The sequence below is a fragment of the Erythrolamprus reginae genome, chromosome 11 (genome assembly GCF_031021105.1).
Source record: "Erythrolamprus reginae isolate rEryReg1 chromosome 11, rEryReg1.hap1, whole genome shotgun sequence".
NCBI classification, from domain to species: Eukaryota; Metazoa; Chordata; class Lepidosauria; order Squamata; family Dipsadidae; genus Erythrolamprus; species Erythrolamprus reginae.
In genome coordinates this window covers 3,688,388-3,716,200 of record NC_091960.1, presented here as the reverse complement: position 1 = coordinate 3,716,200, position 27,813 = coordinate 3,688,388, and the positions used below count along the sequence as shown (strand labels likewise).

Here is a 27,813-nt window from a genome sequence, read left to right as displayed (position 1 = left end):
CTGACAACCAATCCGGGTATAAAACCGGTTTATAAAAGTATAAATCTCGCTCGCTCTCACACCCATACACCCATGTCGTTTTTGCCCAGGACTTCAAACCATGTGGTCCTGTCCACCATTAAACCATCTTTCCAACCAGTCTCCCTGTTTCCAGTGTCTTTCTCCCCAGCTGGGACTGAACCCAGGTGGACATTTCTTCCAACATCTTTAGAGAGGATATAATATAAATATGTATGGAGTGGGGGAGAACGATTTCTCGCTTTGGCCTTGAGTCACATTTTCCTAATTCGTTGTTTTTCCGGATGTGTTGAACTACAACTTCCATCATCCCCAGGGAGGGAGGCTCAACCAATAGAAACGAGGGGGGAGGAAATGCCTCCACATAACAGTACAAACAAGTCCGCCTTTCAGCCAATGAGAAGTTAGGACAGGAGAGGCCTCGGGAATTCGCCTTCGGGAACATAAGCCCCGCCCCCTCGTTCGTCAGTCAGTTGTTTCCCCCCCCCCTCTCCTTTCCCTGTCCAGTTTCAGAGAAACTGAAGGCGGGGAAGGAAACGAGCCCTTCTCAGCCAATGGGGACGCCCTTTATAGACTGACCTTTATTTCCCTCCAATGCGCGAGCTCCTTTTACAGGCAGGGAATGAGCGGGAGACGGAGGGAGCGAGAGGAGGGGGGCAAAAGGCAGGGGGAGGCTTTGCCCAATCGGAGAGAGCTTCTCATCCTTCCCCCGCCGGGCCGGCCAACCGGAAAGCCCGTTGCATGGCGGGGGTTAAGGGAGAGCGGCCATTTTGAGCAAGAGCCCGGAACGGAGCCCCTCGATGGCCGGGCAACGGCGACCCTGCGGCCGGGACTGAGGGCGCCATGGATGTGCGGAGGCTGCGCGTTAGCGAGCTGAAGGAGGAGCTCGGCCGCCGAGGCCTCGACACCCGCGGGCTGAAGGCCGAGCTGGCCGGGCGGCTGCATGCGGCGCTAGAAGCCGAGCAGGCCCGAGGAGCGTCGGGCTCTGACGGAGAGTCGCTTCCCGACGGACACTGTAAGCCAGCCCGGGAGAAGATGGGAGGACGCGGCGGCCCTCGCTGAGGAGGCTGGGTGGGGCCTGCCAGGCGGGGGTCCGCGGGCGGGCCTGTGAGGGCGGGGTGGGACGGACACGGCTGGCCGGGGAGGATGGGTCTTCGGGCGGGTGTTCTGGTCTGTGGGGAGACACTCCCTCGCTGGGGAGGATGAGTCGTGCAACTCCTTGCTGTGGAACATGGGGCCTGTTGGGGACCCCTCCTTGGGGAATGTGGGGGGTGGATTCTCTTGCTGGGGAGGATGGGTCGTGCAATCCCTCGCTGGGGAACATGGGGCCTGTTGGAAACCCCTCGCTGAGGAATATGAAGGGGTCTCTTGCTGGGGGACCGTTAGAGCTGGGGAGGATGGGCCGTGCAACTCCTCGCTGGGGATTTATGGGGCCTGTTGGGAACCCCTCGCTGGGGAATATTGGGTGTGTCTCTTGCTGGGGAACATGGGGGCCGTTAGAGCTGTGGAGGATGGTTCTCCGTGCAGCATGGGTCGTGCACCCCTCCCTGGGGGACGTAGGGCCCGTTGGGAGGCGTCTCTTGCTGGGGAGCATGGGTGTCGGGAACGGGAAGCGTTAGAGCTGGGGAGGGTGGGTCCTCTGGGTAAGCTCTGGCCGTGGAGCATGGGCTCTGAGAAGGGTGGGTCTCCTCGGGTGTGGGGGGGGGGTGAATGTTATGCGGGAGCAGCATGGTCAGTGAGGGACCCTCGTGATGCTGTGGAGGATGAGTCTCCGCTCCGGGGAGCACGGGGCAGTCCCTCGCTGGGGAGGATGGGTCTCGAGGAGCGGGAAAAATGGAAAGGATGGGCTCGCAAGCAGGCAGCGGGGCGCGGGTCCTCGGGGGACCCTTGCAGCCGTGGAACATGGGTCTCGGGGAGGTTGGGAGGAGGATGGGCCGCCAAGCGGTGCAACCGTTTCGGGAAGGATCTCGAGGCTGCCGGAGAGGCGTGGTGGTCCTGCGGGTGGCCTTTCCCCGGGAGATGCGGGCGGCGGATGCCGGGGAGGAGTCGGACCCCGCTTTCTTCCGCGAAACCCGCGAATGCTCCTCCCTTAAGAGCCCCCAAAGTGCTGCCCCCCTCCCCAAAAAGGCAACTGGGTTTCGTTTTATCTCATCCAAAATTGAATTTACAGTATTCGACTTCTATGCTGCCCAGTCCTGCAGGACTCAGTTCTTCGGTTGGACTGAAGAACGGAGGAAGCTTCTTGGGGAGAAGGGAAACATCTTCAAGGGAAAAAAACAAAGCCCAGTTGCCTTTGGGAGAAAGAAAAAGAGAGGGAGAAAGAGAAAGGCACAGAAAGAAAGAATGAGACACAGAAAGAGAGAGAGAAAAGAGAAAGAAAGCATCTTTGGAAGAACATAACCTGGAAGACTGAGAATCTCCCTAGAGACCTCCCCACTGAGGAGGCTTCCCAACCCCGGAGAGGTTTACGGAGACTTTTCTTGACTCCCAAAGTGCCTAGTGTTGATTTTTATGGCATCTGGGCATTTGTTTTCCTTGGGTTGCGCCCTTTGTTGCCAGGCGATGCCTGTGATTCTTTTGCCTTGAGGGAAGCTTCAGCACAGCTGCTTCTTGGAAAGAGACCCGGAGGATCTCCAGGCGCTGCCTAACATGATCCCGAAGGTGTAAAGCCAGCACAATTGAAAGCTAGATAGAATTCCAGCCATTTTAGCCATTGATCGCCTATTTATTCTGAATTTGTCTTCTGAATATCTGCTACCTCCCGGAATTGACCACACACCTCCATCTTAGGCAGCGGGTCTCAACCTTCATAATACTGCACCCCTTTAATGCAGTTCCTCATGTTGTAGTGACCCCCCAATCATATAATAATAAAATTATTAGGAAACTCAGGAGTGGGTTCTAAATTACTTTACTGCTGGTTTGCTTCCTCCTGCGCTGTGCGGTCGTGCCTCATGGGAGCACATGCACTATGAAAAAAAATTGCAAAAAAAACCCCCTAAAACAAGATGGCATCGCATGCACAGTACTGGAAATTCGGCTTCTGCACATGCTCAGAGGTTCCCATGGTACAGATATTTCTTTTTGCAGTAGTCTCTTTGCCTGTGGGTGGATCTGCCTGGAGATGGATAGAGGAGCGATGTCTCGATTCCTAAAACCATCGGAAGTATGTGTTTTTCGATGGCCTTAGGGGGACCCCTGTGAAAGGGTTGTTTGACCCCCCAAAGGGGTCGCAACCCACATGTTGAGAACCACTGATCTTAGGTATATCATATTATCGTGCATTCTTTCCATACATCTTTACTGCTGCCGCTGCCAATATATCTTATGCCATACACTAAATAAAATAACATCTGAAGTGGTCAATTAGATTTGGCCAGTCTAGTGAAAAGAAAGGACTAGAGGTGGCATGATAGCAGTGTTCCAATGTTGAAGGGGTTGCTACAAAAAGAGCGGGGGTCAGCCTAGTCTACAAAGCATCTGAAGGCAGAACAACAACAACAATAATAATAATAATTTACTAGACTTGTATGCCGCCGCTCTCCGAAGACTCCAAAGACACAATGGATGGAAATTAATCAAGGAGAATTTAAAAATTTCCTGAAAGTTAGAACAATCAATCAGTGGAATGACTTGCCTCCAGAAGTTGTGAGTTCTCCTAAACTGGAGGTTTTTAAGAATGATTGGACAGCTACTTACCTGGAATAGTGTAGATTCTCCTACTGTGAGCCGCCCCGAGTCTTCGGAGAGGGGTGGCATACAAGTCTAATCAATTTTTTATTATTATTATTATTATTATTATTATTATTATTATATTACTTGAGCAGAGGGTTGGACTCCAAGGTTCCTTCCAACTCTATTATTTCTTTGGTTAACATAAAGATATCACAACGAGACATAATATTCTAGCAAATATCGAACAAGGTAAAAATACGTGTGCCAAATCTAAGGGCAAATTTCCCCCATTTGCTTTGGGCTTAAAATACAGGGGGGTTGTTTTCTACATCAAGCACAAATTTTTGCGTGATGCAGACGACACGCTGCACCCTCTGGTTTCCTGTGTTGTTTAGCCTCGGCATTCAGCCTTGCCATAATCAAGGCGCAAACCCTCTCCTTAGCAGCACTATTTTCATCCTCCCCTGGGGGTGGGAGTCGTATTCAGAGGAAAAACAGCACAGAATCACCTCCCCCCTGGCATTTCAGTTTGCCACAGCTGGGTTTCGGGATGGGGCATTCTCATGCGAAGCCCGCCCGTTTCTCTTCCCCACCTGCATCTTGAACTGGGGTACTCTGGGAAAAGATTCGGCCCCTTAATTGTGCTGCAGGTAAAACTGTTCCACGGCCATCCAGGTAAGGGTGGCTCGGCTGGCTGGGATTGTCATTCACTTCATTTAGCCCAACCGTTCGCTGACGGTGAAAGAAAAAAATGGTTTCTTTTTCCTCCCGAAGTAGCACGAAACAGTGGCGTTAATCTACTTTCCTTTGATTCCTGTTTTCAAGATGGCATCCGTGACAACGTTCGTCAAGACAACCGGCAAGGATATCAGTCTTTTGAGCAATTCAATATTAAACAGGAGGACGACTTGGGTTACGAGCGGGGACCTGTGAGCCAAGATCGATCAGGTAAACATAAGTCTTGGGGGACAAAAAGCCCTTCATTATTTTGTTGGCTGGAGTGCATTTCCAGTGGTTGGGTAGGAAGTTTTGAAGCAGCACTGCTAGAACGCCTCAATTGCTTCTTGTGTTAAAAAAGGTGATGCAGAGAAATACTTTTTACGGGATAAATGCGCCAAAATGCAATACAGGTAGTCTTTGACTTACAATAGTTCATTTAGTGACGTTTGACACTACAGCAGTGCTGAAAAAAAAAATGACTTATGATGGTTTCCACACTTAGCAACCATCGCAATACCTCCATGGTCCTGTGATCAAAATTCAGACGCTTGGTAGCTCACTCATTTAATGACGGTCGCAAGTTGAGGACCTTCATGGCACCGGACCAGAATATCTTCGGGACCGCCTTCTGCCGCACGAATCCCAGCGACCGGTTAGGTCCCACAGAGTCGGCCTTCTCCGGGTCCCGTCGACTAAACAATGTCGTCTGGCGGGACCCAGGGGAAGAGCCTTCTCTGTGGTGGCTCCGACCCTCTAGAACCAGCTCCCCCCTGAGATTAGGATTGCCCCCACCCTCCTTGCCTTTCGTAAACTCCTTAAAACCCACCTCTGCCGTCAGGCATGGGGGAACTAAAACATCTCCCCCTTGCCCATGTTGTTTTGCTGTTTGATTGATTGTGTGCTTGTTCTTTATATATATTGGGATTGTTTTATGAATTTCTTAACTTAAAATTGTAATTGGATTGGTGGGCATTGGATTTGTCACTATGTACTGTTTTTTGCTATTGATTGTGAGCCGCCCCGAGTCTGTGGAGAGCGGCGGCATATAAATCCAATAAATCTAATCTAATCTAATCATGTGTAAAAGATCTGCATATTGTTCAATGATAAGACTTCCGTTCATTTCTTTCCACAAAGGGAATTATTATTATTATTATTTATTGGATTTGTATGCCGCCCCTCTCCGTAGACTCGGGGCGGCTCACAGCAATGATAAAAACAATATATAATGACAAATCTAATAGTTAAACTCTAAAATACCAATAATACATTTTTAAAAGTCTAAAAACAATTTCACTTTGCTGTATTTTCCGTAAAGGGAAATGTAATGGATTTTATTGTGAACTTTTAGCTTCACCCTTTTAAGTCAGGCAAGGAATAGATCTTGTTTTCTTTCAGCTTCGCTTGGGATCATTGCCCTAATTGAATATTACACTGTTCCCTTTGGAATTCCCCGCCTGAACATCTCTCTCCTTGTTATCTCAATCATATCTTCATGTCATTCTAATCATAGAATCCGTGGATCTTAGTAGGAAAAATGGGAGGGGGGGGATTAAATAGATACCTTTGATTCTGGCACATCAACCGGATGATAATTTCCCCACCAGTTTTATTGCCGATCATCCCTTCCCTGGTTCTTAACCGTTGGCTGGCTCAGAGCCAAGTCATTTGGTAGCGAAATTGAAAAGAGCTTTCTCTAGCGGTTAGGGGGAGGGTTGCTGGCTTTTTCAGAATAAACAGCAGCGGTAGCTCATTTCCTCGCCCGTTGAAATGTGCATGGTTGTGTTTTTTTTTTAAATGCAGACATGAAGACGGAAATAAAGGAAGAGGAGGCCGTTCCCAGCCACAACATGTCAGCCTCTGGTTACAACGCTCCCTCCTCTAACTACAGTTCTTCCGCTTCTGGCTACAATGCCTCGGCTTCCTCTTACAATGCCCCCTCCTCCGGGTACAACACCTCGGAGTCATATCAGTCCTGGCAGCAGCAACAGCACCAGCAGCAGCCACCACAGCAAGGCCATAAGAGGACATTTGACGAGTCCAGGGGGCGCGGATATTATGAATATCGCGAGGATAAAAGGTGAGTTCCGACAAGGATTCGGGGCGCTTGCCTCGTATATCCAGCTTGTCTTATCTTTTCCAGAACTGCTCCGGAAAGGCACCGAGTCCAGAGGTGCCCTTAAGGGCAGGATTGGTTTTGGAAGCATCTGGGATTTTGTCAAAGGCATTTTATTTTCTTCGTCTATTTCGCCGTGTTGGCAACGGGGCTTCCTTTTACTAAGTTGTAAAGACTGTAAGCGTAACCAGATGAAAGATTGGATGTGAAGCATGGCTGTTTCTTACCCTAGCGTTAAGCTTTAAAGTAAAATGCACTGCTCAAAAAAATAAAGGGAACACTTAAGCAACAGAATATAACTCCAAGTAAATCAAACTTCTTGAAATCAAACAGTCCACTTAGGAAGCAACAGTGATTGACTATCAATTTCACATGCTGTTGTCAGCACATTCAACTTTGCACAGAACAAAGTATTCAGTGGGAATATTTCATTCATTCAGATCTAGGGTGTGTTCTTTGAGTGTTCCCTTTTTTTTTGAGCAGTGTATATATTGGGCTGTAATGAACACCAGTTTTATAACATCTTTTTTGTAAATGCGGATTTTCACCTGATAAACTTTTTTGTTAAGGCATACATACATACATACATGCCTACTTGCATACATACTATTTTGTGTGTGTGTGTGAAGGAGCTATGGTGGCATAATGGTTAGAACGCAGCATTGGAGGCTGACTGCCTACAGCCTGGAATTCAATCCTGACCCAGCCTTCCATCCTTAATGAGGTTGTTAAAACAAGGAGCCAGACTGTTGGGAGCAAGATGCTGACATCCGTAAACCACTTAGAGAGGGCTGTAAAAGCACTGGAAAGCTGCATATAAGTCTTAGGTCTGCTATGCATGCATGTATGTATCTGTCCACCTACCCATCCGTCCAACTATCTCGCCCATCTCACCAAATGAAACCTTGGTGCTATTCCCAAACTACAACACCCAGCATCCCTCCCTTTTGGCCCTGTTCCCTAGGGATTCTAGGAATTGTAGTCCAGGCAACTACTGGGAAAATGAAGACTTCCTAGCTCTGAATCGTGGGCAACCATAATGGGGAGGCCATTTTTGACTTGGCTAAAAGTTCCCAAAAGGTTCCCAGTTTAATCAACACGGTAACAGGGATGTGATTCTCTCCCTCCCCCCCACCCCTAAAATTTGGCCTTGTGTTTCCTTCTCTTGGCCTGTCTGGCAGGCCGTGTCTCTCACTTTGCCTCAAATGGGTTTATGGAAGCTCCGCTTGTTGCCTCTCTTCCGCAGGACTCGATCTCCTCAGCCTCCCGCAGAAGAAGACGAGGATGATTTTGATGATTCCCTGGTGGCCATCGATACATGTGAGTTATGGAGGTTGCTGCATTGGGTTTAACTTCTCTCTGGGACTTGAACCTGCAACCTTTGCCTTGTAAGGCAGAGAATTAAGGGAGACTAGGATAGATCTATTTCGGCCTTATTTTGGCCTCATCAGCTAGCCATACCCACTGGGACGTGAACCTGCAACCTTTTCCTTGTAAGGCAGAGAATTATCCTCTAGGCTACAGTATCCAATCCCTTCAGCTCTGTACCAGGGAAGGGTTACATTTTGTGTCGAATCACCCTGGTGTATTGAAGGAACATCACAGCTCCTTATTTGCCTCTCGGCCCAACCCACGGCCATTTCCAAGGCAGTTAATTTTATTGATAGCCGACAATTCTATCTATATGTGTCACATGTTTTTTTTGCTGAATTTAAAAATTAAGGGAGACTAGGATAGATCTATTTCGGCCTTATTTTGGCCTCATCAGCTAGCCATACCCACTGGGACTTGAACCTGCAACCTTTGCCTTGTAAGGCAGAGAATTATCCTCTAGGCTACAGTATCCAGTCCCTTCAGCTCTGCACCAGGGAAGGATTACATATTTTTGTGTCAAATCATATATTTATTTACATTTTGCTGTAAGCTGCCCGGCGTCCCTCTTTGAGGAAGAAATGTGGAAAATGAATAAAAATTACGCTGCCCCCCAAGATTCCATCTCGCCTGATCTCGCTTGTTGGCAGAGTCGACGCATAGCAGAGTTTCCCCCCTTGGGCTCTGTTCCTGTGTCCTTCAATCATCTCCCCTCTCTTGAGGTGCAGTAAGATGACAGCAGCTGAGTTAAAAAGATGCTTGGGTCATGAAATTTTGAAATTCAGGGGAAGGGGTTGAGGAAAAGTCCTGTAGATTATTGGTTGCCTGCAAGAAGATAAATTGCAGATCTGGCCCTGCTAACAGGAATGCTTAAATTCAGCTTTTTGCAGTTATTTTATTTTGGGTCCTCAAATATGGAAGTTGATGTTAATGTTTTTATACTTTCTGGGGCAAATTCATTGGAGGAGGCAATTATGCTAGGCAGTGTTAGTGGAAGAAGAAGAAGAAGGGACGAACAAAGGACACACTTTCTTGAAAGCCTGAAATCTGATGCAAAGTTGAACATCCAGCAACTGAAAGAAGCTGTGATTGACAGGTTGGCATGGATAACACTGGTGTATAAAGCCACCAAGAATCAGATACAACTGAAGAGTTAAAACAACAACCTTCTTTGGGGTTTGTACTTTAAGGTGTTTAGGGTTGGTTACAAAGGTGTATATATATATATATGTGTGTGTGTGTGTGTATGTATGTATATATATATATTTTTTTATGTCGGATCACCCTGGTATATATAAGGAATGTCACAGCTCCTTTTTGCCTCTAGGCCCAACCCAGGACCATTTCAAGGCAGTTACCGTATTTTTCGCTCTATAAGACGCACCTGCTGATAAGACGCACCTAGATTTTAGAGGAGGAAAATAGAACAAAAATATTTTGAGCCAAAAAGTAGCTATCACACATGAGCAAGTTCTTGCATCCATAATTCTATCCTTTCTATGTCTTCCTCCCTCTTTCTTCCCTCCCACTTTCCTTTCTATCTCTCCCTCCCTCTTTTCTTTCTATCTCTCCCTCCCTCTTTCCTTTCTATCTTTCCCCCTGCCTTTCTCCAAGCCCTTCCTTTTCCCTCTCCCTAACTACCCCCTTCTCCCTCCTTTCTATCTCTCCCTCCCCCTTTCTCTCTCCCTTCCTTCATCTTTCATTCCCTCTCTCTCCATCCCTCTTCCTTTCTCTCTTCCTTCCTCCCTCTTTTTTGTTCTTTCTCTCTCCCTCCTTCCCTCCCTCTATGTCTTTCCCTCCCCCTTCTTCCCCCCTCTCTTTCTCTTGCTTTCTTTCCCTGTCTTTCTCTCTTGCTTACTTTCTCGCTTTCTTTCTCATTCTTTCTCCCCTCCTTTCTTTCTCTCTCTCTTTCTCTCTCGTTCACCACGCCGGCAACAGAGAGAGAGAGAGAGAGAGAGAGAGAGAGTGGAGGGCGCCGTTGTCTTCGCCTCTTCCCGACAGCTCTGCAGCGAAGAGGAAACAGTCGCGCACCGCCTCCCGGGAGCTCAGCCGATTTTTGGAGCCGTTTTGTTTTCAGCTGGGCTCCCGGGAGGCGGAGCGTGGCCGGGTACCGTGTCTTCGCCTCCGCGCGCTGCCTCCGCCCGGCCGAAAACAAAACGGCTCCAAAAGTCGGCCGGGCTCCCGGGAGGTGGTGCGCGACTGTTTCCTCTTCGCTGCAGAGCCACACGGAGGCGAAGACACGGTGCCCGGCCACGCTCTGCCTCCCGGGAGCCCAGCTGAAAACAAAACGGCTCCAAAAAACGGCTGGGCTCCCGGGAGGCGGAGCGTGGCCGGGCACCGTGTCTTCGCCTCCGTGTGGCTCTGTAGCGAAGAGGAAACAGTCGCGCACCGCCTCCCGGGAGCCCGGCCGACTTTTGGAGCCGTTTTGTTTTCGGCCGGGCGGAGGCAGCGCGCGGAGGCGAAGACACGGTGAACGGTGCTTCGAGACCTCCCCGCCTCCTGAAGCGATTCCCGTAGCCTTCCCAAAGGCTCGGAACCGCCAACGCTCCTCCGGTGCCGCTCCGCCTCCTAAACCTGCGCGGTGGAGGCGTCCCCCGGCCGAGCACTCCCGGAGGCCGAAAGGCGCGGCTCTCTTCAGGGTTGGGAAGAGGAGAGGCGGGACACTTTTGGTGAGTATATTGCCGCCCCCCCTCTGCTCCAGCGCCTCCCCCCCCTCCCTGCCTGCAGCTTCGCTCCATAAGACGCCGCTGATTTTTCATCCTACTTTGGGAGGAAAAAAACTGCGTCTTATGGAGCGAAAAATACGGTAATTTATTCATAGCCGACAACTATATTCTGTATGTATCAAATGTTTTTAGCTGGAAAGGTCTGATAGCTCCACTGCTAATTCTCTGCCTTACAAGGCAGAGGCTACCAGATCGAATCCCAGTAAGGAAGGGTGTGGCTAGCTGATGAGGCCAGAACAAGGCCGAAATGGGACCATCCTAGTCTCCCTTAATTTTAAAATTCCAGCTAAAAACATTTGATACATACAGTATATATATATACGGTAAATAAGTGCTTTAGATATTGGAGAGTTGTAAGACATTGGTTTCTCTCTTTAAAAGTACGAGGCTCCTAAGTGGATTGATTTCGTAATCCTGAGTCACGAGATATCTTAGTCTCACACTAAGCCAAACTATTTTGGCAAGGAAACGGTTGAATAGAGGCGTGGTTTGGTGTGTTTTATTTAGCTTGCAAAGCAGAAGCGATTTTTTCCCTCCCCAGTAGGAGTTCTCCATTCCTATTCCATTTCAGCCCTGGCTATTTACATGCAGTAATTTTGATACGAGAAATGAGAGGAGTTAGCTAATTCTTGTGTTAATACTCGGTTATAATGCCCTGGTAAGGCCACGCTCGGAATACCGCATTCAGTTTTGTTCGTCACAATGTAAAAAGGATGTGGAGACTCTAGAAAGAGTGCAGAGAAGAGCCACAAAGATGACAAGGGGACTGGAGGCTCAAACATGAAGAAAGCTCGCAGGAACGGAGCATGACTAGTTTAATGAAAAGAAGGACCAAGGGAGACACGATAGCAGTGTTCCAATATCTATGGGGCCACCACGAAGAAGAGGGAGTCAACCTATTCCTCAGGGCAGGACAAGCATCAATGGATAGAAACTAATCAAGGAGAGAAGCAACTTAGAACTAAGGAGAAATTTCCTGACAGAACAATTAACCAGTGGAACAACTTTCCTCCAGAAATTGTGAATGCTCCAACACTGGAAGTTTTAAAGAAGCTGTTGGATAACCATCGGTCTGAAGTGGTGTAGGGTTTCTTGCCTAAGCAGGGGGTTGGACTAGAAGACCTCCAAGGTCCCTTCTAACTCTGTTATTCTATTCTATTCTGAGAATTGTTTTCCCTCAAAGCTTCACCTTAATATGTGGCTGTGATCTGTACTGTGTTTTGGCCTCTACTATCCATCTACTTGGATTTTCATTGACGATGATGTTCGCTTTGCTCTTCAGATAATTGTGATCTCCATTTCAAAGTTGCCCGCGATCGGTTTAGCGGATACCCTCTGACCATCGAAGGATTTGCTTACCTCTGGTCAGGCGCACGAGCGACGTACGGGGTGCGGCGTGGAAGAGTGTGCTATGAAATGAAGGTGAGGCAATGTGCCTCCTCACTGCGTAAATGCAGAGGAGATTATATGAAAAGGAGCATTGATAACATGGCTACGTTGTACACAGGCAAACCTATGGGTTGAGGAGTCTGTTGGCATTTGGGTTCAGAATAGAAGAAGTTTATGGGGTAGCTGTGGCAGTTGCATAAGCTATTCCTTAATTTTTGGTATTTTCTGGGAGGAACAAAATTAGTGAAATCCCGAGGGTTCACATATGCTCAGGGACAGTTAAAACTCCAATTTCTTGGAATTCGGCCTGTGTTAAATGTTTTGATCCTTCACTTGAAACTTCCTTGTAGTTCCACACTCCTTAGTCACCTGGCTTCATTTACCAGGCCATAAGAATGCAACCAACTGTTGTGACTCAGTTTCTCATAACAACAAATAGGGACAGCCCTTTTCCTCTTTATTGCTTCATTTTATTATTGTAAAAATGTTAGCATTATGGCAAAGCAAAGATGATCTTTTACATTTATTTGCTGATGATATAACCCTTGCTAATGAAAAACAGCTCATTTAAAAAAAAAATCATTTGAGATTTTGGCTTAATAGCCAGCTTTTTTTTTAAAAAAAAATTGGAATAGTTTGAATTCATACTCTGTCATATTAAAAAAAAATTATATCCAGTATTTTAGAAGTTCCTCTTGAGCATAAAACCTTTAAATACCTAGGAATTAATGAAGAAGGTAATAATTGTTCTTGGATAATTTCTTTAACCAGCCTTTGTTCTTGTCATGTTGGCGGTCTTGTAATAAACACTGCTTTCTTTTTGTCCTCAGATCAACGAAGAGATCTCCGTCAAACACCTTCCTTCCACTGAACCAGATCCTCACGTAGTGCGTATCGGCTGGTCACTAGATACATGTAGCACCCAGTTAGGTAAGCAGGTTTAATTGCTGCATCCTGGGAAGGCTCAGGGGACATTTTCATTTCACATTTCACCTTTATTGTTTTTATAAAGCCACTCAAGCTGGCGAAAAGGTCTAATATGCCTTTTTCCCCCCCCTCCCTATTCGCTGCACAGCATCAACCTTGTGAGATCAGGTTGGGCTGAGAGAGAATAGTCCCCCAGCCAGCTTTCGTGCCTAAGACAGGACTAAAACTCACAACCAGTGGTCCCCAAACTACGGCCCGCGGGCCACATGCGGCCCACTGAGGCTATTTATCCGGCCGGCCAGTGAGTGACAAGAGCATAGGGAAAAGAGAGAGAGAAAGAAAGAAAAGGGAAAGAGAGGGAGGGAAGGAGAAGTGGAGAGGAAGGAAGGAGGGAAAGGAGGAAGGAAGGAGAAATGGAGGGAACAAGGAAGAAAGGATGGAAGGAAGAATGAAATGGAGGGACAGAGGAAGGAAGGACTGTTTTTTTGGGGGGTAATTTTTTTAAATTTTTCTCTCAATATACATTCAAACAACACAGTGTACCATCTAATTTTCCATGAATAAAATGTGGTATTTTGTTAGTAACTAATATCAATCATCAAAAAAGTTGCAAAAGGTTTTTTTTTCTAATTTTGTCATCCAGTTACATTCATTTTCTTTTAATTAAATTCCCTCCTTAATGTTCCTTCAAAAAGTGCAACACCAATTATGTTTCTAACTTATTAACCATTATGCCAAAGTGCTTCCTTCTTTCTTTATACATTCTTCATAAGCCAAGAAAACCTCGTATAGCCAATCAGATGTTAACAAAAGAAAATTAAAAACAAAACATAAACATATATGAATTTCAGATCTTCTCCCCCCTCTAAATAGTACGTTCCCATTTTGTTTTTTACTTTAAAACAAGGTATGTGCAGTGTGCCTAGGGGTTTGTTCATAGTTTTTTTTTTATAGTCCGGCCCTCCAACAGCCCGAGGGACAGTGAACTGGCCCCCTGTGTAAAAGTTTTGGGGACCCCTGCTCACAATCCCCTGGTGATTGTCCCAGAGTCACCTAGCTGGCTTTCATGCCTAAAGTGGAACTAGAACTCGTTCCGTCTTTCACGCTATGCTGAAGGTGTCTTTTCAGTATCTTTAGTTTAAACAGGAGCCTTTGAATTAGGCAACTTCCCTGCTTAAATAAACCCACCCTGGGGATATTAAGAGTTGCCCCGCCCCACTAATGCTACCTGGTCTCCCCTGGCACCGCTGCTCAGATCTCTGCAATTATCCCTCCCGTTAGGCGAAGAGCTTTTCTCCTACGGCTATGGAGGCACCGCCAAGAAATCCACTAATTGCAAGTTTGAAAACTACGGCGAAACCTTTACCGAGAACGACGTCATCACTTGTCTCGTGGTGAGTGCAGACTCCGGTGTTTCTGATGCTTGCCCTTCTAAGCAGTGTTCCCTCTAATTTTTTTGGGGGGTGGGCGGAAAAGTATAGTGTCTGAGCGGCAGTCCCTTTGGGACTGGGCGGCACAGAAATAATAAATAAATGAATGAACAAACAAACAAACAAACAAATAAAAAACCCACCCTGTTTTGCCTCGGAGAATTTCAAAATAAAATACTGTCCTGTGTGTCTATAACAGTGAGCTCATAATAGGGCAACTCTATCAATATCAAAATGCCACTTAAATAGTTGAGCTAGTTTCAAACTAGATTTTGATTTTCTTTCTCTCTTCCTTACTCCCATTCTTTTTCTTTCTCTCTTCCTTCCTCTCTTTTTTCTATCTGTTTCTCTCTCTTCCTCTCTTCCTCTCTCTCTCCTTCCCTCTCACTCTTTCCCTCTCGGCTTCTGGGCAGGTTTGGAAAACTCTGAGTTGATGATGATTTTTAAGTGAGCGATTGCTCACTGCTCAGCTTAGAGGGAACTATGCTTCTAAGGCGCTTAAGACGCCGGACTTGTCCGCTGGAAAGCCGGCAGCCCAGCTCAAGGCTCAAGTGCTGCTCTGTGACGGGATAAACTCCCGCTACTCGCTGCAGCTCCTGCCCACCCAGGAGTTTGAAAGAACGTAAACGCGAGTTGATAACTACTAGGTACCATTTTGGTGGGAAGGTAACAGTGCTCCATGTTCCGCTGCATGCTCTGTGCCACGGCGTGGTGTCATGCTGGCCACGTGACGGCAGAAACCTCTTCAGTGGGTCTGTGGCCTAGAGCAGGGGTCGCCAACCTTGGCAGTTTTAAGGCTTGTGGACTTCAACTCCCAGAGTTCCTCAGTAAGCAAAGCTGGCTGAGGAACTCTGGGAGTTGAAGTTCACAAATCTTAAAGTTGTCAAGGTTGGAGGCCCCTGGCCTAGAGCAAGGGTGGCCAACAGGGCTGTGGAATTTAATAATAATTTAACAATTTATTGGATTTGTATGCCGCCCCTCTCCGCAGACTCGGGGCGGCTAACAACAATAATAAACATAACATGTACAATCCAATAATAAAAACAACTAAAAACACCTATTATAAAACCAAACATACCATGCATAACTTCTAATGGCCTAGGGGGAAGGAATATCTCAACTCCCCCATGCCTGGTGGTATAAATGAGTCTTGAGTAGTTTACGAAAGACAGGGAGGGTGGGGGCAGTTCTAATCTTCGGGGGGAGTTGGTTCCAGAGGGCCGGGGCCGCCACAGAGAAGGCTCTTCCCCTGGGGCCCGGCAAACGACATTGTTTAGTCGACGGGACCCACAGAAGGCCAACTCTGGGACCTTATCAGTCGCTGGGAATTCTGGGAGTTGAAGTCTCAGAGGCTTAAGGTTGTCAAGGTTGGAGACCCCTGACCTAGAGAAGATGAGCAACACTGTTAGCATTCCACACTGGGCTTATAACCAGTGTTAGGATACTCAACTTAAAACAGAGTATATGTGCAGTGGTGGTTTTTCATCCAATAACCCAGACTAATAAGTAATAAATATTATTTACAATGTATACAATAAAGCAGTGTTTCCCAACCTTGGCAACTTGAAGGTATCTGGACTTCAATTCCCAGAATTCCCCAGCCAAGATATCTTCAAGTTGCCAAGGTTGGGAAACACTGCAATAAAGTAATCAGTAAACAGTCAGCTACATACATATCCAAGTCAAGCAATCATATACAAACCAGGTATCAGAATATACAGTTCTATACATACAGCAGCTAACCAATAATATTCCCCTGCAGAAAACACAGTTCTTTATTCCTCTCCTGCAGAACACACAGTTCTATATAATACCATAAGCAGACCAATATTTAGCACACAAGAGCAATAGAGTAATAGCAAGCATTAGCAAGAGTAACTGCAATAACCAACACATAGTAACACATCTGTCTCCCTTTTAGGGTTAATTGCAGCCCTTGCCCTTAAAGTAACATTATACTAATTCCTCCAAACATACATTGTTGGTTAGTTCATATACTGACAAACCCAACCAGTGCAGTATGTAGTACTGTACTGACAAACACCTCCAAATGTTGGGTAGGACTAGTGGAGTAAAACACATGGGTTCTCCTTTACCTTCCCTTCCCCGAGTGGTAGAAACGAAGACCGGAAGCTCCCATTTCCTGCTTCTAGATTGAGTGATTGGTGGTTCCTTCCCTCTTCTCAGGACTTCGAGTGCGGCGACGACATTGAGATGTCCTTCATGAAGAATGGGAAGTGGCTCGGGTTGGCCTATCGGATACGGAAGGAGAACTTGGGAGGGCAGGCCCTCTTCCCTCACGTCCTGGCGAAGAACTGCGCCATCGAGTTCAACTTCGGCCAAAAGGAAGACACCTACTTTCCGGTTCCGCCAGGGTTCACCTTCATACAGCACCTCCCCATGTCCGAGCGAGTTCGGGGCACCATTGGACCAAAGACCAAAAGGGATTGTGAAGTAGGTTCCCACCCACCCATCCACCAATGGGAATCCAGATATGACAGGCTCTGGAATTTTGTTGTTGCTGTTTTGTAATTACCAAAAAAAAAATAGTCCATAATTTCCATCTTCCTTCCTTCCTTCCTTCCTTCCTTCCTTCCTTCCTTCCTTCCTTCCTTCCTTCCTTCCTTCCTTCCTTCCTTCCTTCCTTCATTAGATTTGTATGCCGCCCCTCTCCGAAGACTCGGGGCGGCTAACAACAATGAAAAGACAATGAAAACAAATCTAATATTAAAAATAATCTAAAAAAAACCCAATTTAAAGAACCAATCATACATACAAGCATACCATGTATAAATTCTATAAACCTAGGGGGAAGGGAAAATTTCAATTCCCCCATGCCTGACGACAGAGGTGGGTTTTAAGGAGCTTGTGAAAGGCAAGGAGGGTGGGGGCAACTCTGATATCTGGGGGGAGCTGGTTCCAGAGGGTCGGGGCCGCCACAGAGAAGGCTCTTCTCCTGGGTCCCGCCAAACGACATTGCTTAGTCGATGGGACCCGGAGAAGGCCAACTCTGTGGGACCTAACCGGTCGCTGGGATTCGTGCGGCAGAAGGCGGTCCTGGAGATATTCTGGTCCGATGCTACACACATACCTTAAAATGTCAATAACATATGTATTTATACATTTTTATTCAGTCGATCAAAAATCAGTACATTCTGTTTCGCAACTATTTTTAGTCTGTTTTCTTTCATTCCTCTCCTATCTCCATCTGCTCCTTCTACCTTCTTATTCCTTCTCTCCCCTTCCTGCTCCCCTCCATTCTTTCTTTCCCCTTTTCACCTTTCTATTTCCTCTTTCTCCCCCTTCACCTCTCCCTGTTTATCTCATATTTAACAGACTGATGACATATGCCGTATATTTTTGGGCTAACAGGCTCTGGAGTTGAGTTGCCAGGGTCCTTTGCCAGTTGGTGGTTGAGTGGATCAGAACACAGACAAGAGCAATCCCCCCCCCCCGCCCGCCCGCCCTGCCGAAATAGTATTGTTTAAAATATTGGGTTTAAAACCATGTCTTGAACGGCTTACAAAATTTGTAAAGGAGAGATTTGCTTTGGGGGGTTGCGTTTATCGCCTGCAGCAGATGTTAAAACCACACCTTGTGTTTCAGATCTTGATGATGGTGGGGTTGCCTGCCGCTGGGAAGACTACGTGGGCCATTAAGCACGCCGCAGCCAATCCAGCCAAGAAGTATAATATTTTGGGAACAAACGCCATTATGGACAAAATGAGGGTAAGCTTTTCAAGGCAGAGAACGCCGGTTTTTCCCATCTGCTGCCTCGCTTGTGGTGGCCCCCCCATCGTTTCCTTGTCAAGCTTAGAACGGCGCTCTATCTTTTTCAAAATGATTTTTCTGACCGGTCCCTTGCAGAAAAGCCATTCTTTTATATCCAGTGGATTTTTTTTATAAAGGTAAAGGAATCCCTACAGATTTTATCCCGCTAGTCATTGCCGACTCTAAGGGGCGGGACTCATCTTTCAAGGCCATTGAGCTGAAGGAATTTCCGCCGTCCTGTGGCCCGCCTGATATCAGGATGCGTTGTTACCTTCCTGCCAAAGTGGTACCTATTTTTCTACATGCATTTGCACGCTTTCAAACTGCTAGGTTGGCAAGAGCTGGAGTGAAGGTGGGAGCTCGTTGCATGGTGCTCGGGTCCATGTTCCCAAATATGCCCATGTTGCACCAACACTCCGCAGTCTGCATTGGTTGCCGATCAATTTCCGGTCACAATTCAAAGTGTTGGTTATGACCTATAAAGCCCTTCATGGCATCGGATCAGAATATCTCAGGAACCGCCTTCTGCCACACAAATCCCAGCGACCGGTTAGGTCCCACAAAGTGGGTCTTCTCTGGGTCCCGTCAACCAAACAATGTCGCTTGGCAGGACTCAGAGGAAGAGCCTTCTCTGTGGTGGCCCCGACCCTCTGGAACCAACTCCCCCCCAGAGATTAGATATGCTCCCACCCTCCTTGCCTTTCGTAAGCTGCTTAAAACCCACCTCTGCCGCCAGGCATGGGGGAATTGAGATACTCTTTCCCCCTAGGCCTTTACAATTTTATGTATGGTATGTTTGTATATTGGTTTTTATATAATGGGTTTTATTAGTATTGGATTTTGTTGTACTGTTTTACTGCTGTTGTTAGCCGCCCCGAGTCTGCGGAGAGGGGCGGCATACAAATCCAATAAATAATAATAATAATAATAATTACAACCTTAAGTGTAATATTATTCTGATAGTCTCCTTCCATGACTCCTGTGTGAATCACCCTGCCCACCCCCTATCAGACCCAATGCCAGGAACAAGACTACTTCAAGCCAGCTACAGGGGGCGCACTTGCTATGGCTTTCTCTCCCCCCCCCTCGCCCCCCCAGCTGCTCTCACCATCCTGCCTTTTCTCAGGTAATGGGACTCCGACGGCAGCGCAATTACGCCGGCCGCTGGGACGTTCTCATCCAGCAAGCGACACAGTGCCTGAACCGCCTAATCCAGATTGCAGCCCGGAAGAAACGGAATTATATTCTGGATCAGGTATGAGACGACTCCTTTCACTTCACAGGGTCAATTGGGAGAGGCCTGTGGCCAAATGTGCCGGACAGAGTAGGTGGAAAGATGCTCTGTTCCCACTCCCCATAATTTTTATTTATTTTTTTATTTTTACTAGTATGTATTTATTCAGGAAGCCAGAGTTTCTCTCTTTGAAGTGCCTCTTCCATTGTGGGGCGTTGGGAGCATTAAAGCTTTAAATAACCAGATATGCTATTTTTTTTTAAACCCTCTTTGTTATCATTGCTAGACAAATGTTTATGGATCGGCCCAGAGGCGAAAAATGCGTCCTTTTGAAGGTTTCCAACGCAAAGCCATTATAATTTGTCCCACGGACGACGATTTAAAAGATCGGACAATTAAGCGCACGGATGAAGAGGGGAAGGATGTGCCCGATCACGCAGTGTTAGAAATGAAAGGTAGGATTTGATTTAATTTAATTTATTCGAGTTTTATGCTGTCCAGTCCCGAAGGACTCAGAATGCAGCTGCGAGCGCTATCATGGGCTTTCCTAAATATGCCCATGTCACACCAACACTCCGCAGTCTGCATTGGTTGCCGATCAGTTTCCAGTCACAATTCAAAGTGTTGGTTATGACCTATAAAGCCCTTCATGGTACCAGACCAGAATATCTCCGGGACCACCTTCTGCTGCACGAATCCCAGCAACCAGTTAGGTCCCACAGAGTGGGCCTTCTCCGGGTCCCGTCAACTAAACAATGTCGTTTGGCGGGACCCAGGGGAAGAGCCTTCTCTGTGGTGGCTCCGACCCTCTGGAACCAACTCCCCCCAGATATCAGAGTTGCCCCCACCCTCCTAGCCTTTCGTAAGCTCCTTAAAACCCTCCTCTGTCGTCAGGCATGGGGGAATTGACACTTTCCGTCCCCCATGGCTTATAAAATTTATGCATGGTATGTCAGTATGTATGATTGGTTTCTAAATTGGGGTTTTTTAAATTAACTTAAATATTAGATTTCTTTACATTGTATTATTATTGCTGTGAGCCGCCCCGAGTCTGCGGAGAGGGACGGCATACAAATCTGATTAATAAATAATAATAAATAATGTTGGAAAGAGGAAAACTGAACCTCGCATTCATGGCACATACCATCATTTTCATTTAACGACCCCGTCACCCTTTGTGGGTAGAGTCTGGGCAACTGAATAATAATAATAATAATAATAATAATAATAATAATAATATAATTTATTAGATTTGTATGCCGCCCCTCTGAAGACTGGAGAAGAATGGAGCTAGCAGAGTGTTTTAATGGCCAGACGCCCTTCCTGTTTGCCAGAGATACACTGCTCAAAAAAATAAAGGGGACACTTAAACAACACCTTATAACTCCAAGTAAATCAAACTTCTGTGAAATCAAACTGTCCACTTAGGAAGCAACACTGGTTGACAATCAATTTAGCATGTCAGCACATTCAACTTCGTACAGAACAAAGTATTCGATGAGAATATTTCATTCATTCAGATCTAGGATGGGTTCTTTGAGGGTTCCCTTTGTTGTTTTTTTGAGCAGTGTATTTTCATTGTGCCCAGATGAAGAAATATCTGCCTCTACCTAGGATAGAACTCGCAGCCTCCTGATTATGAGGCGAAAGGCAGTTGCTAAATGAATGGACAACTCCCTGGAGCTGTGCCCCTCAGAGTCCCACCCCCTGTGACTTATCCTGTCCCCATACTCCGGTTCGCGCCTGACTGATGAGCGTCTTGGTTTCCCTTTCCTGGCAGCCAACTTTGCCCTGCCAGAAGGCGGCGATTTCCTCGACTCGGTGGTTTACGTCGAGGTACAGAAGGACGAGGCAGAGAAGCTGGTGAGGCAGTACAACGACGAAGGCAAGAGAGCCGGCCCGCCCCCCGAAAAGCGGTTTGACAGCTGGGGCGGCGGCGGCGGCGGTTTCCGTGGCCGAGGAGGAGGAGGCGGCGGCGGAGGGTTTCAGCGTTTTGACAATCGAGGCCCGTCCATGGGCAGTCGGGGCGGCTTCCAGAACCGAGGAGGTGGAGGTGGAGGAGGCGGCGGTGGTGGAGGAGGAGGCGGCGGCGGCGGTGGCTACAGAGGCAGTGGCGGAGGAATGGGAGGTAAGATGAGAAGGTTGGTTGCCTCGATTCTATGTCCTTGACTTACGGCCACTTAGCAAGCGTTGAACGTTCCTTTAGACCTACCTGGGAGTCACATATGTGGTGTTACATAGTTCTGATGGTCTCCCCATCCATATACCGTATTTTTGGAGTATACAGTGTTCCCTCGACTTTCGCGGGGGATGCGTTCCGAGACCACCCGCGAAAGTTGAATTTCCGCGAAGTAGAGATGCGGAAGTAAATACACCATTTTTGGCTATGGACAGTATCCCAAGCCTTCCCTTAACACTTTAAACCCCTGAATTACAATTTCCCATTCCCTTAGCAACCATTTAGATTGTTACTCACCATGTTTATTTATTAAAGTTTATTGAAAAAAATATTTATTAAAGGTAGACGAAAGTTTAGCAATGACATGACGTCATCAGGCAGGAAAAACCGTGGTATAGGGGGGAAAACAGCGAAGTATTTTTTAAATTAATATTTTTGAAAAACCGTGGTATAGACTTTTCGCGAAGTTCGAACCCGGGAAAATCGAGGGAACACTAATTCTCACCTTAGTTTTTGGGATGAAAATAGGGGAAAGAATATTTATTTATTTATTTTTATTATTAGAGTTGGAAGGAACCTTGCAGGTCATCTAGTCCAGCCCCTTGCTGGTGCAGGAGGTTGGACTACATGACTTGCAAGGTCCCTTCCAACTAACCAGATATTCATCTTGCTAGTATCCTTAGTCTGGTCAACTTTAGCACATTATTTTATCCCCCTGGTTAGGGCTTTTAAAAAAAACCACCTTATTTGGAGAGAATAACAATGAAATAGCTTACAAGCCAGCAAGAGCTGGGAACATCATTAGCACCTGGTTAGGGCTGGGGAAAAAACTTATTCGGAGCAAGTTAGAGCAATGGAAAAAAAGAACCCTGCAAAGACTTAGGGCTTGGAAAACATTCTTCACAGAGGGAAACAATGAAAGAGCCTGCAAGGTAAGAGCTGGGAAGGTTGTTAGCTGCTAGTTAGGGCTGGTTGGGGGGGGGGGCACCTACATTCAGAGTATAAGACGCACCCAATCCGTCTTTCAGGGAGGAAAAAGGTGTGTCTTATAATCCGAAAAATACGGTGATATTTCAATGTAGCTTGACTATGACTCACCGTCCCCTGTGGTTGGCTCAGAGACACCCATGTTTTAGTACCCTAAGGCAGGACTACAACTCACCGCTTCCTAATGATTGGCCCAAAGTCGCCCGGTTGCTTTCAATGCAAAGGTGGGGCTACAACTGACCATATCCTGCTTTCTGCCCCAGCCCCTTAACCATGACACCGGTGATAGTTAACCTTTTTGGTGCCAAGTGTCCAAAGCACCAGTCGCCAAAGTGCAATTTGAGCACCCCTGCCCCTGCACCTGTGTCCCCGTTTTGGCTTCCAGGTTGGTGTAGGAGGCTTTCCAAAACGGATTGTGGGAGGGCTCGCAATCTCAACAGTGTTCTAGCCCCATTGAGGGGCAGGAAGAAATGCAGGAGAAAGGTGGGACGTTCAGGGTGGGGGGGATTGCAGAGGTCAGGGAAGGCCCCGCTCCTGTGCATGAACGCCAGAGACCCGAAGACCAGCTGGCCAGTGCGAGACGTGCGAGCATGGGCTCTGGGGTGACCGCTGGCGTGCCGAAGAGAGGGCTCTTGTGTCCCACCAGTGGCACACGCGAGCCATAATCTCACCATCATGCACTAGACCAAACTGGCTCTTTAGTGGAAGCTCATGCCTGGTTTTCCCCTTCAGGCTTCAATCGAGGCGGCTACAACCAAACCCGCTGGGGGAGTGGAAACCGAGATAACAATAACAACGCCCGCGGCAGCTACAACCAGAACAACCAACAGCAGAGCAGCTACAGCCCAGTGCGTGACCAGAATCCTTACAAGAGTAGTAGCATGGCTCCAGCTCCGGCTCCTCCTCCCCCTCCTCCAGCCCTGGGCCCTGCCACCAACCCTCCTCCGGTGTCGTACAATCAAGGACCACAGGTAGGGGGCTCTGCCGTCCGCCGGCGGGCCACACCACACCGCTAAATGGGATTTAGAGAGCCCGTGTCTCAGTTTAGAGCGAATGCTGGCTGGGGAATTCTGGGAGTTGAAGTCCAGATATCTTCAAGGATTTAGGGGTCGTGATTTCTGACAGTCTCCAAATGGGTGAGCAGTGTGGTCGGGCGGTAGGAAAAGCAAGTAGGATGCTTGGCTGCATAGCTAGAGGTATAACAAGCAGGAAGAGGGAGATTGTGATCCCCTTATATAGAGCGCTGGTGAGACCACATTTGGAGTACTGTGTTCAGTTCTGGAGACCTCACCTACAAAAAGATATTGACAAAATTGAACGGGTCCAAAGACGGGCGACAAGAATGGTGGAAGGTCTTAAGCATAAATCGTATCAGGAAAGACTTAATGAACTCAATCTGTATAGTCTGGAGGACAGAAGGAAAAGGGGGGACATGGTCGAAACATTTAAATATGTGAAAGGGTTAAATAAGGTCCAGGAGGGAAGTGTTTTTAATAGGAAAGTGAACCCAAGAAAAAGGGGACACAATCTGAAGTTAGTTGGGGGAAAGATCAAAAGCAACGTGAGAAAATATTATTTCACTGAAAGAGTAGTAGATCCTTGGAACAAACTTCCAGCAGACGTGGTTGGTAAATCCGCAGTAACTGAATTTAAACATACTTGGGATAAACATAGATCCATCCTAAGATAAAATACAGGAAATAGTATAAGGGCAGACTAGATGGACCATGAAGTCTTTTTCTGCCGTCAGTCTTCTATGTTTCTATGTTTCAAGTTGCCATGGCTGGGAAACCCTGGTTTAGAGAACCAACTGTGACTTTCTCGCCAACAGCAAAGCTACAGCCAGCCCTACAGCCCCCCTTCCAGCTACAGCCAAGGGGGCTACACTGCTCCCAGCTACAACTACGGAAGTTACGGCAGTTACAGCCAAAGTTACACCCAGCCTCCACCTCCTCCACCTCCTGCGCCGGCCCCAACCCCACCAGCCTACAGCCAGCCCAACTACAACCAGTACCAACAGGTAAGTAATGTCGATTGTTTTTTAGAGGGGTGGTTCCATCCTCTTCCAGATTGATAGTTCAATGCAGCGATATCCAATCATGGCAATTTTTTGAGACTTGTGGACTTCAACTCCCAGAATTAACCCTAACCCATTCTGGGGAATTCTGGGAGTTGAAGTCCACGAGTCTTAAAAAGTTGGACACTCCTGGTGAGCTGCGTGCAGCAAAATTTCATTTTAACGTATGCCGATCAGTCTACATTCCAAGCGACAAACTTCCTCTTAAGTTTTTGTACAGAGGGGCCTTGTAAGGGAGGATACAAACCTGACATATTTATTTATTGTATTTTTATTTATTGTATTTATATGCTGCTCATTCCAAAACGGACTCAGAGTGGCTAACATGGCACCGGGCCAGGTTATCTCAGGGACCGCCTTCTACCACACGAATCCCAGCGACCAATCAGGTCCCACAGAGTGGGCCTTCTCTGGGTCCCGTCAACTAAACAATGTCGTTTGGCGGGACCCAGGGGAAGAGCCTTCTCTGTGGCTGCCCCGGCCCTCTGGAACCAATCCCCCAGAGATTAGAATAGCCCCCACCCTTCTTGCCTTTCGTAAGCTTCTTAAAACCCACCTCTGCCGTCAGGCATGGGGGAACTAAGATAATCTTTCCCCCTAGGCTTCTACAATTTATGTATGGTATGTTTGTATGTATGATTGGTTTTAAAATAAGGGTTTTTAGCTGTCTCAGTATTGGATTGTCGCATTTTGTTTTTATCACTGTTGTTAGCCGCCCCGAGTCTACGGAGAGGGGCAGCATACAAATCCAATAAATAATAATAATAATAATGATGATGATGATAATAAATACTATAATAATAATTAAAAAATACAAAGTAAAATCGACACTATAATAAAAATAATAATATCATAGGAGAACCGTGCACACATGACAATCAATCTTAATTCCAGGCCTGCCTGCAAAGCCAGATCTTAAGAGGTCTGAGATGAGCGAACAGATGGAAATGAAGTTGTGGGGTTTTCAGGGTGGGGGATAGTCCCTGTGCAAAATGACCCACGTTCTCCTTTTTCCCCAACAGTACGCCCAACAGTGGAACCAATACTATCAAAACCAGAGTCAGTGGCCTGCGTACTACGGCAACTACGACTACGGGAGCTACACGGGCACCTCGCAGGGAGGCTCAAGCACACAGTGATCGCTCGGGAGGGCGTTGTTCCCACCTCCCCACCACCCAGGGGAAAAGGAACAGCACGTTCTTAACAATGACAGGCATTTCTGTATCTTGAGACGAGATCCAGAACGAGGGGATTTGGGTATTTTTGCCCGGTTCCCCTCCCTTATAGAGTTCTTGAGGATGGTTGGGTTTATACTTGTACAGCTAGGCATGTTATATCCTTTCTACCAACCTTCCTGATGAAAGTTACATGGCTCCTTGTCTCTCTCCTTGTTGAAGATCATTTTAGCTCCCCTTCCCCCTTTCCTTTTTCCTTCTTTTAAGATTTGTTTTATTCCGTAAGAAGCTAGGGTCTTCAAGCGTTCATAAAATTGTACTTTTTCGACCCCATCCAGGTATCTGAACTTCCTACAGTAGTTGTGGGGCTCCCGTAGGATTTACTGCCATCCTCCCCAGGGGTGTCCACAAGGGGTAGTCCAGTTAACAGAAGAGAGTGGTCACAGTGCACATTAAAAAAAAAAAAAGATTTGGGTCATTTTGTGGCCACCCAAAATTCTCCCCTTTTCACCCCACCTCCAGCCAATCTGCTAGTGACCATAAATTCCACACCTTTTGGAAACTTCTTGCAGTTTGGTGTCACCTGTCTTTTGAGGTGTTTTTATCTTCTCTTCCCACCCCAAATAACCATTAAAACCAGTAGGGGAGGAGAAATGGCTATCTTACAGTAATTATGATTTATAAAATAAAATAAAAATATTTTTTTCTGTAACTTTTTACTTGTGGGTCAGTAACTGTTAATACTTTCATCAAGATAACAATTCTGTTAGTTCAGTACAGGAGAGGATTTTCCCAAAAAAAAAAAGGGAGTGAGAGAATCATCTTAAATGTGTAACTTTTTATACGACGTTTCAGTTTCTGTAACTCTGAACATGCTTTTGTGTTGAGTTGAATTGTAACAGCTTTTTGTATTTGGAGAAAAAGAATGAATATTGAACTTTAAACTTGCCTGCGTGTGTCTATCTCTACCTGCGCTGTAGTGTTTAAAAATTTGTCCATGCTGTTCGCTAAGTTGTGTCTTCGCAACCCCGTGGTTTTCTCAAATTCATGTTCATTGAATTGCATCGATGACCAAAGTACTGGTGGCCAAAGTATTTGCGCTTCAGTATCTATCCTTCCAAAGAAATAATAATAATAATAATAATAATAATAATAATAATAATAATAATAATAATAAAGCCCTTCATGGCACCGGGCCAGTTTATCTCAGGGACCGCCTTCTGCCGCACAAATCCCAGCAACCAGTTAGGTCCCACAGAGTGGGCCTTCTCCGGGTCCCGTTAACTAAACAATGTCGGTTGGCGGGGCCCAGGGGAAGAGCCTTCTCTGGCGGCCCCGGCCCTCTGGAACCAACTCCCCCCAGAGATTAGAATAGCCCCCACCCTCCTTGCCTTTCGTAAGCTCCTCAAAACCTGCCTCTGCCGTCAGGCATGGGGGAATTAAGATAATCTTTCCCCCTAGGCTTCTACAATTTATGCATGGTATGTTTGTATGTATGATTGGTTTTATAACAAGGGTTTTTTAGCTGCTGTAGTTTTGGATTTTTACATTCTGTTTTTTGCCACTGTTGTTAGCCGCCCCGAGTCTACGGAGAGGGGCGGCATACAAATCCAATAAATAAATTATTATTATTAATAATAATAATAATAATAATAATAATAATAATAATAAAATTAAAATAAGTTATTAGATTTGTATGCCGCCCTTCTCTGAAGACTCGGAGAGAAGAATGGAAAAAAAAGAGCTTGTTGGATGGATGGCAAATTCTGGGAGGTGGACATCTATAGATCTTAAACATCTGTGGATATTGTCCCAAAGGTGCTTTTCAGGAGACAACCGAAGTTTCTATTTTGAAGACGTTTCGCTTCTCACCCAAGAAGAGAAGGTTGAGAAGTGAAACATCTTCCAAAGAAAGTCCAGTTGCTTCTGAAAAGGCACTTTGGGGACAACCCGTGACTTGGATGACAGAATCTCTACAGTCTATGGAGATTATTAATCATCCAGGTCATGGTTGTCCC

At 46.7% G+C, this 27,813-nt stretch overlaps 1 protein-coding gene across 2 annotated transcripts; it reads left to right on the top strand.

The window, feature by feature from the left end:
- Positions 1-650: 650 nt before the first annotated feature.
- Positions 651-26,739, top strand: HNRNPUL1 (heterogeneous nuclear ribonucleoprotein U like 1). Of its 2 annotated transcripts, XM_070764423.1 has the most exons (15): positions 651-1,033; positions 4,519-4,641; positions 6,217-6,493; positions 7,776-7,849; positions 11,909-12,048; positions 12,846-12,945; positions 14,224-14,336; positions 16,560-16,826; positions 17,979-18,101; positions 19,270-19,398; positions 19,664-19,832; positions 21,158-21,505; positions 23,276-23,514; positions 24,375-24,563; positions 25,643-26,739. In XM_070764423.1, the coding sequence occupies exons 1-15, from the start codon at positions 862-864 to the stop codon at positions 25,757-25,759; spliced, it is 2,580 nt and encodes an 859-aa protein (XP_070620524.1). In that variant the 5' UTR covers positions 651-861; the 3' UTR covers positions 25,760-26,739. The 2 variants fall into 2 exon arrangements, with proteins under 2 accessions (XP_070620524.1, XP_070620525.1); XM_070764424.1 differs by lacking the exon at positions 23,276-23,514 and having other exon boundaries at positions 21,158-21,406; positions 24,486-24,563.
- The last annotated feature ends 1,074 nt before the right edge of the window (positions 26,740-27,813 follow it).

Excerpts from the sequence above, each read along its gene's own strand:
- HNRNPUL1 (XM_070764423.1), top strand. The coding sequence starts at position 862 with ATGGATGTGCGGAGGCTGCGCGTTAGCGAGCTGAAGGAGGAGCTCGGC. Across the intron at positions 4,642-6,216 it reads TGTGAGCCAAGATCGATCAG|ACATGAAGACGGAAATAAAG; the intron begins GTAAACATAAGT and ends TTTTAAATGCAG. Across the intron at positions 23,515-24,374 it reads CGTACAATCAAGGACCACAG|CAAAGCTACAGCCAGCCCTA; the intron begins GTAGGGGGCTCT and ends TCTCGCCAACAG.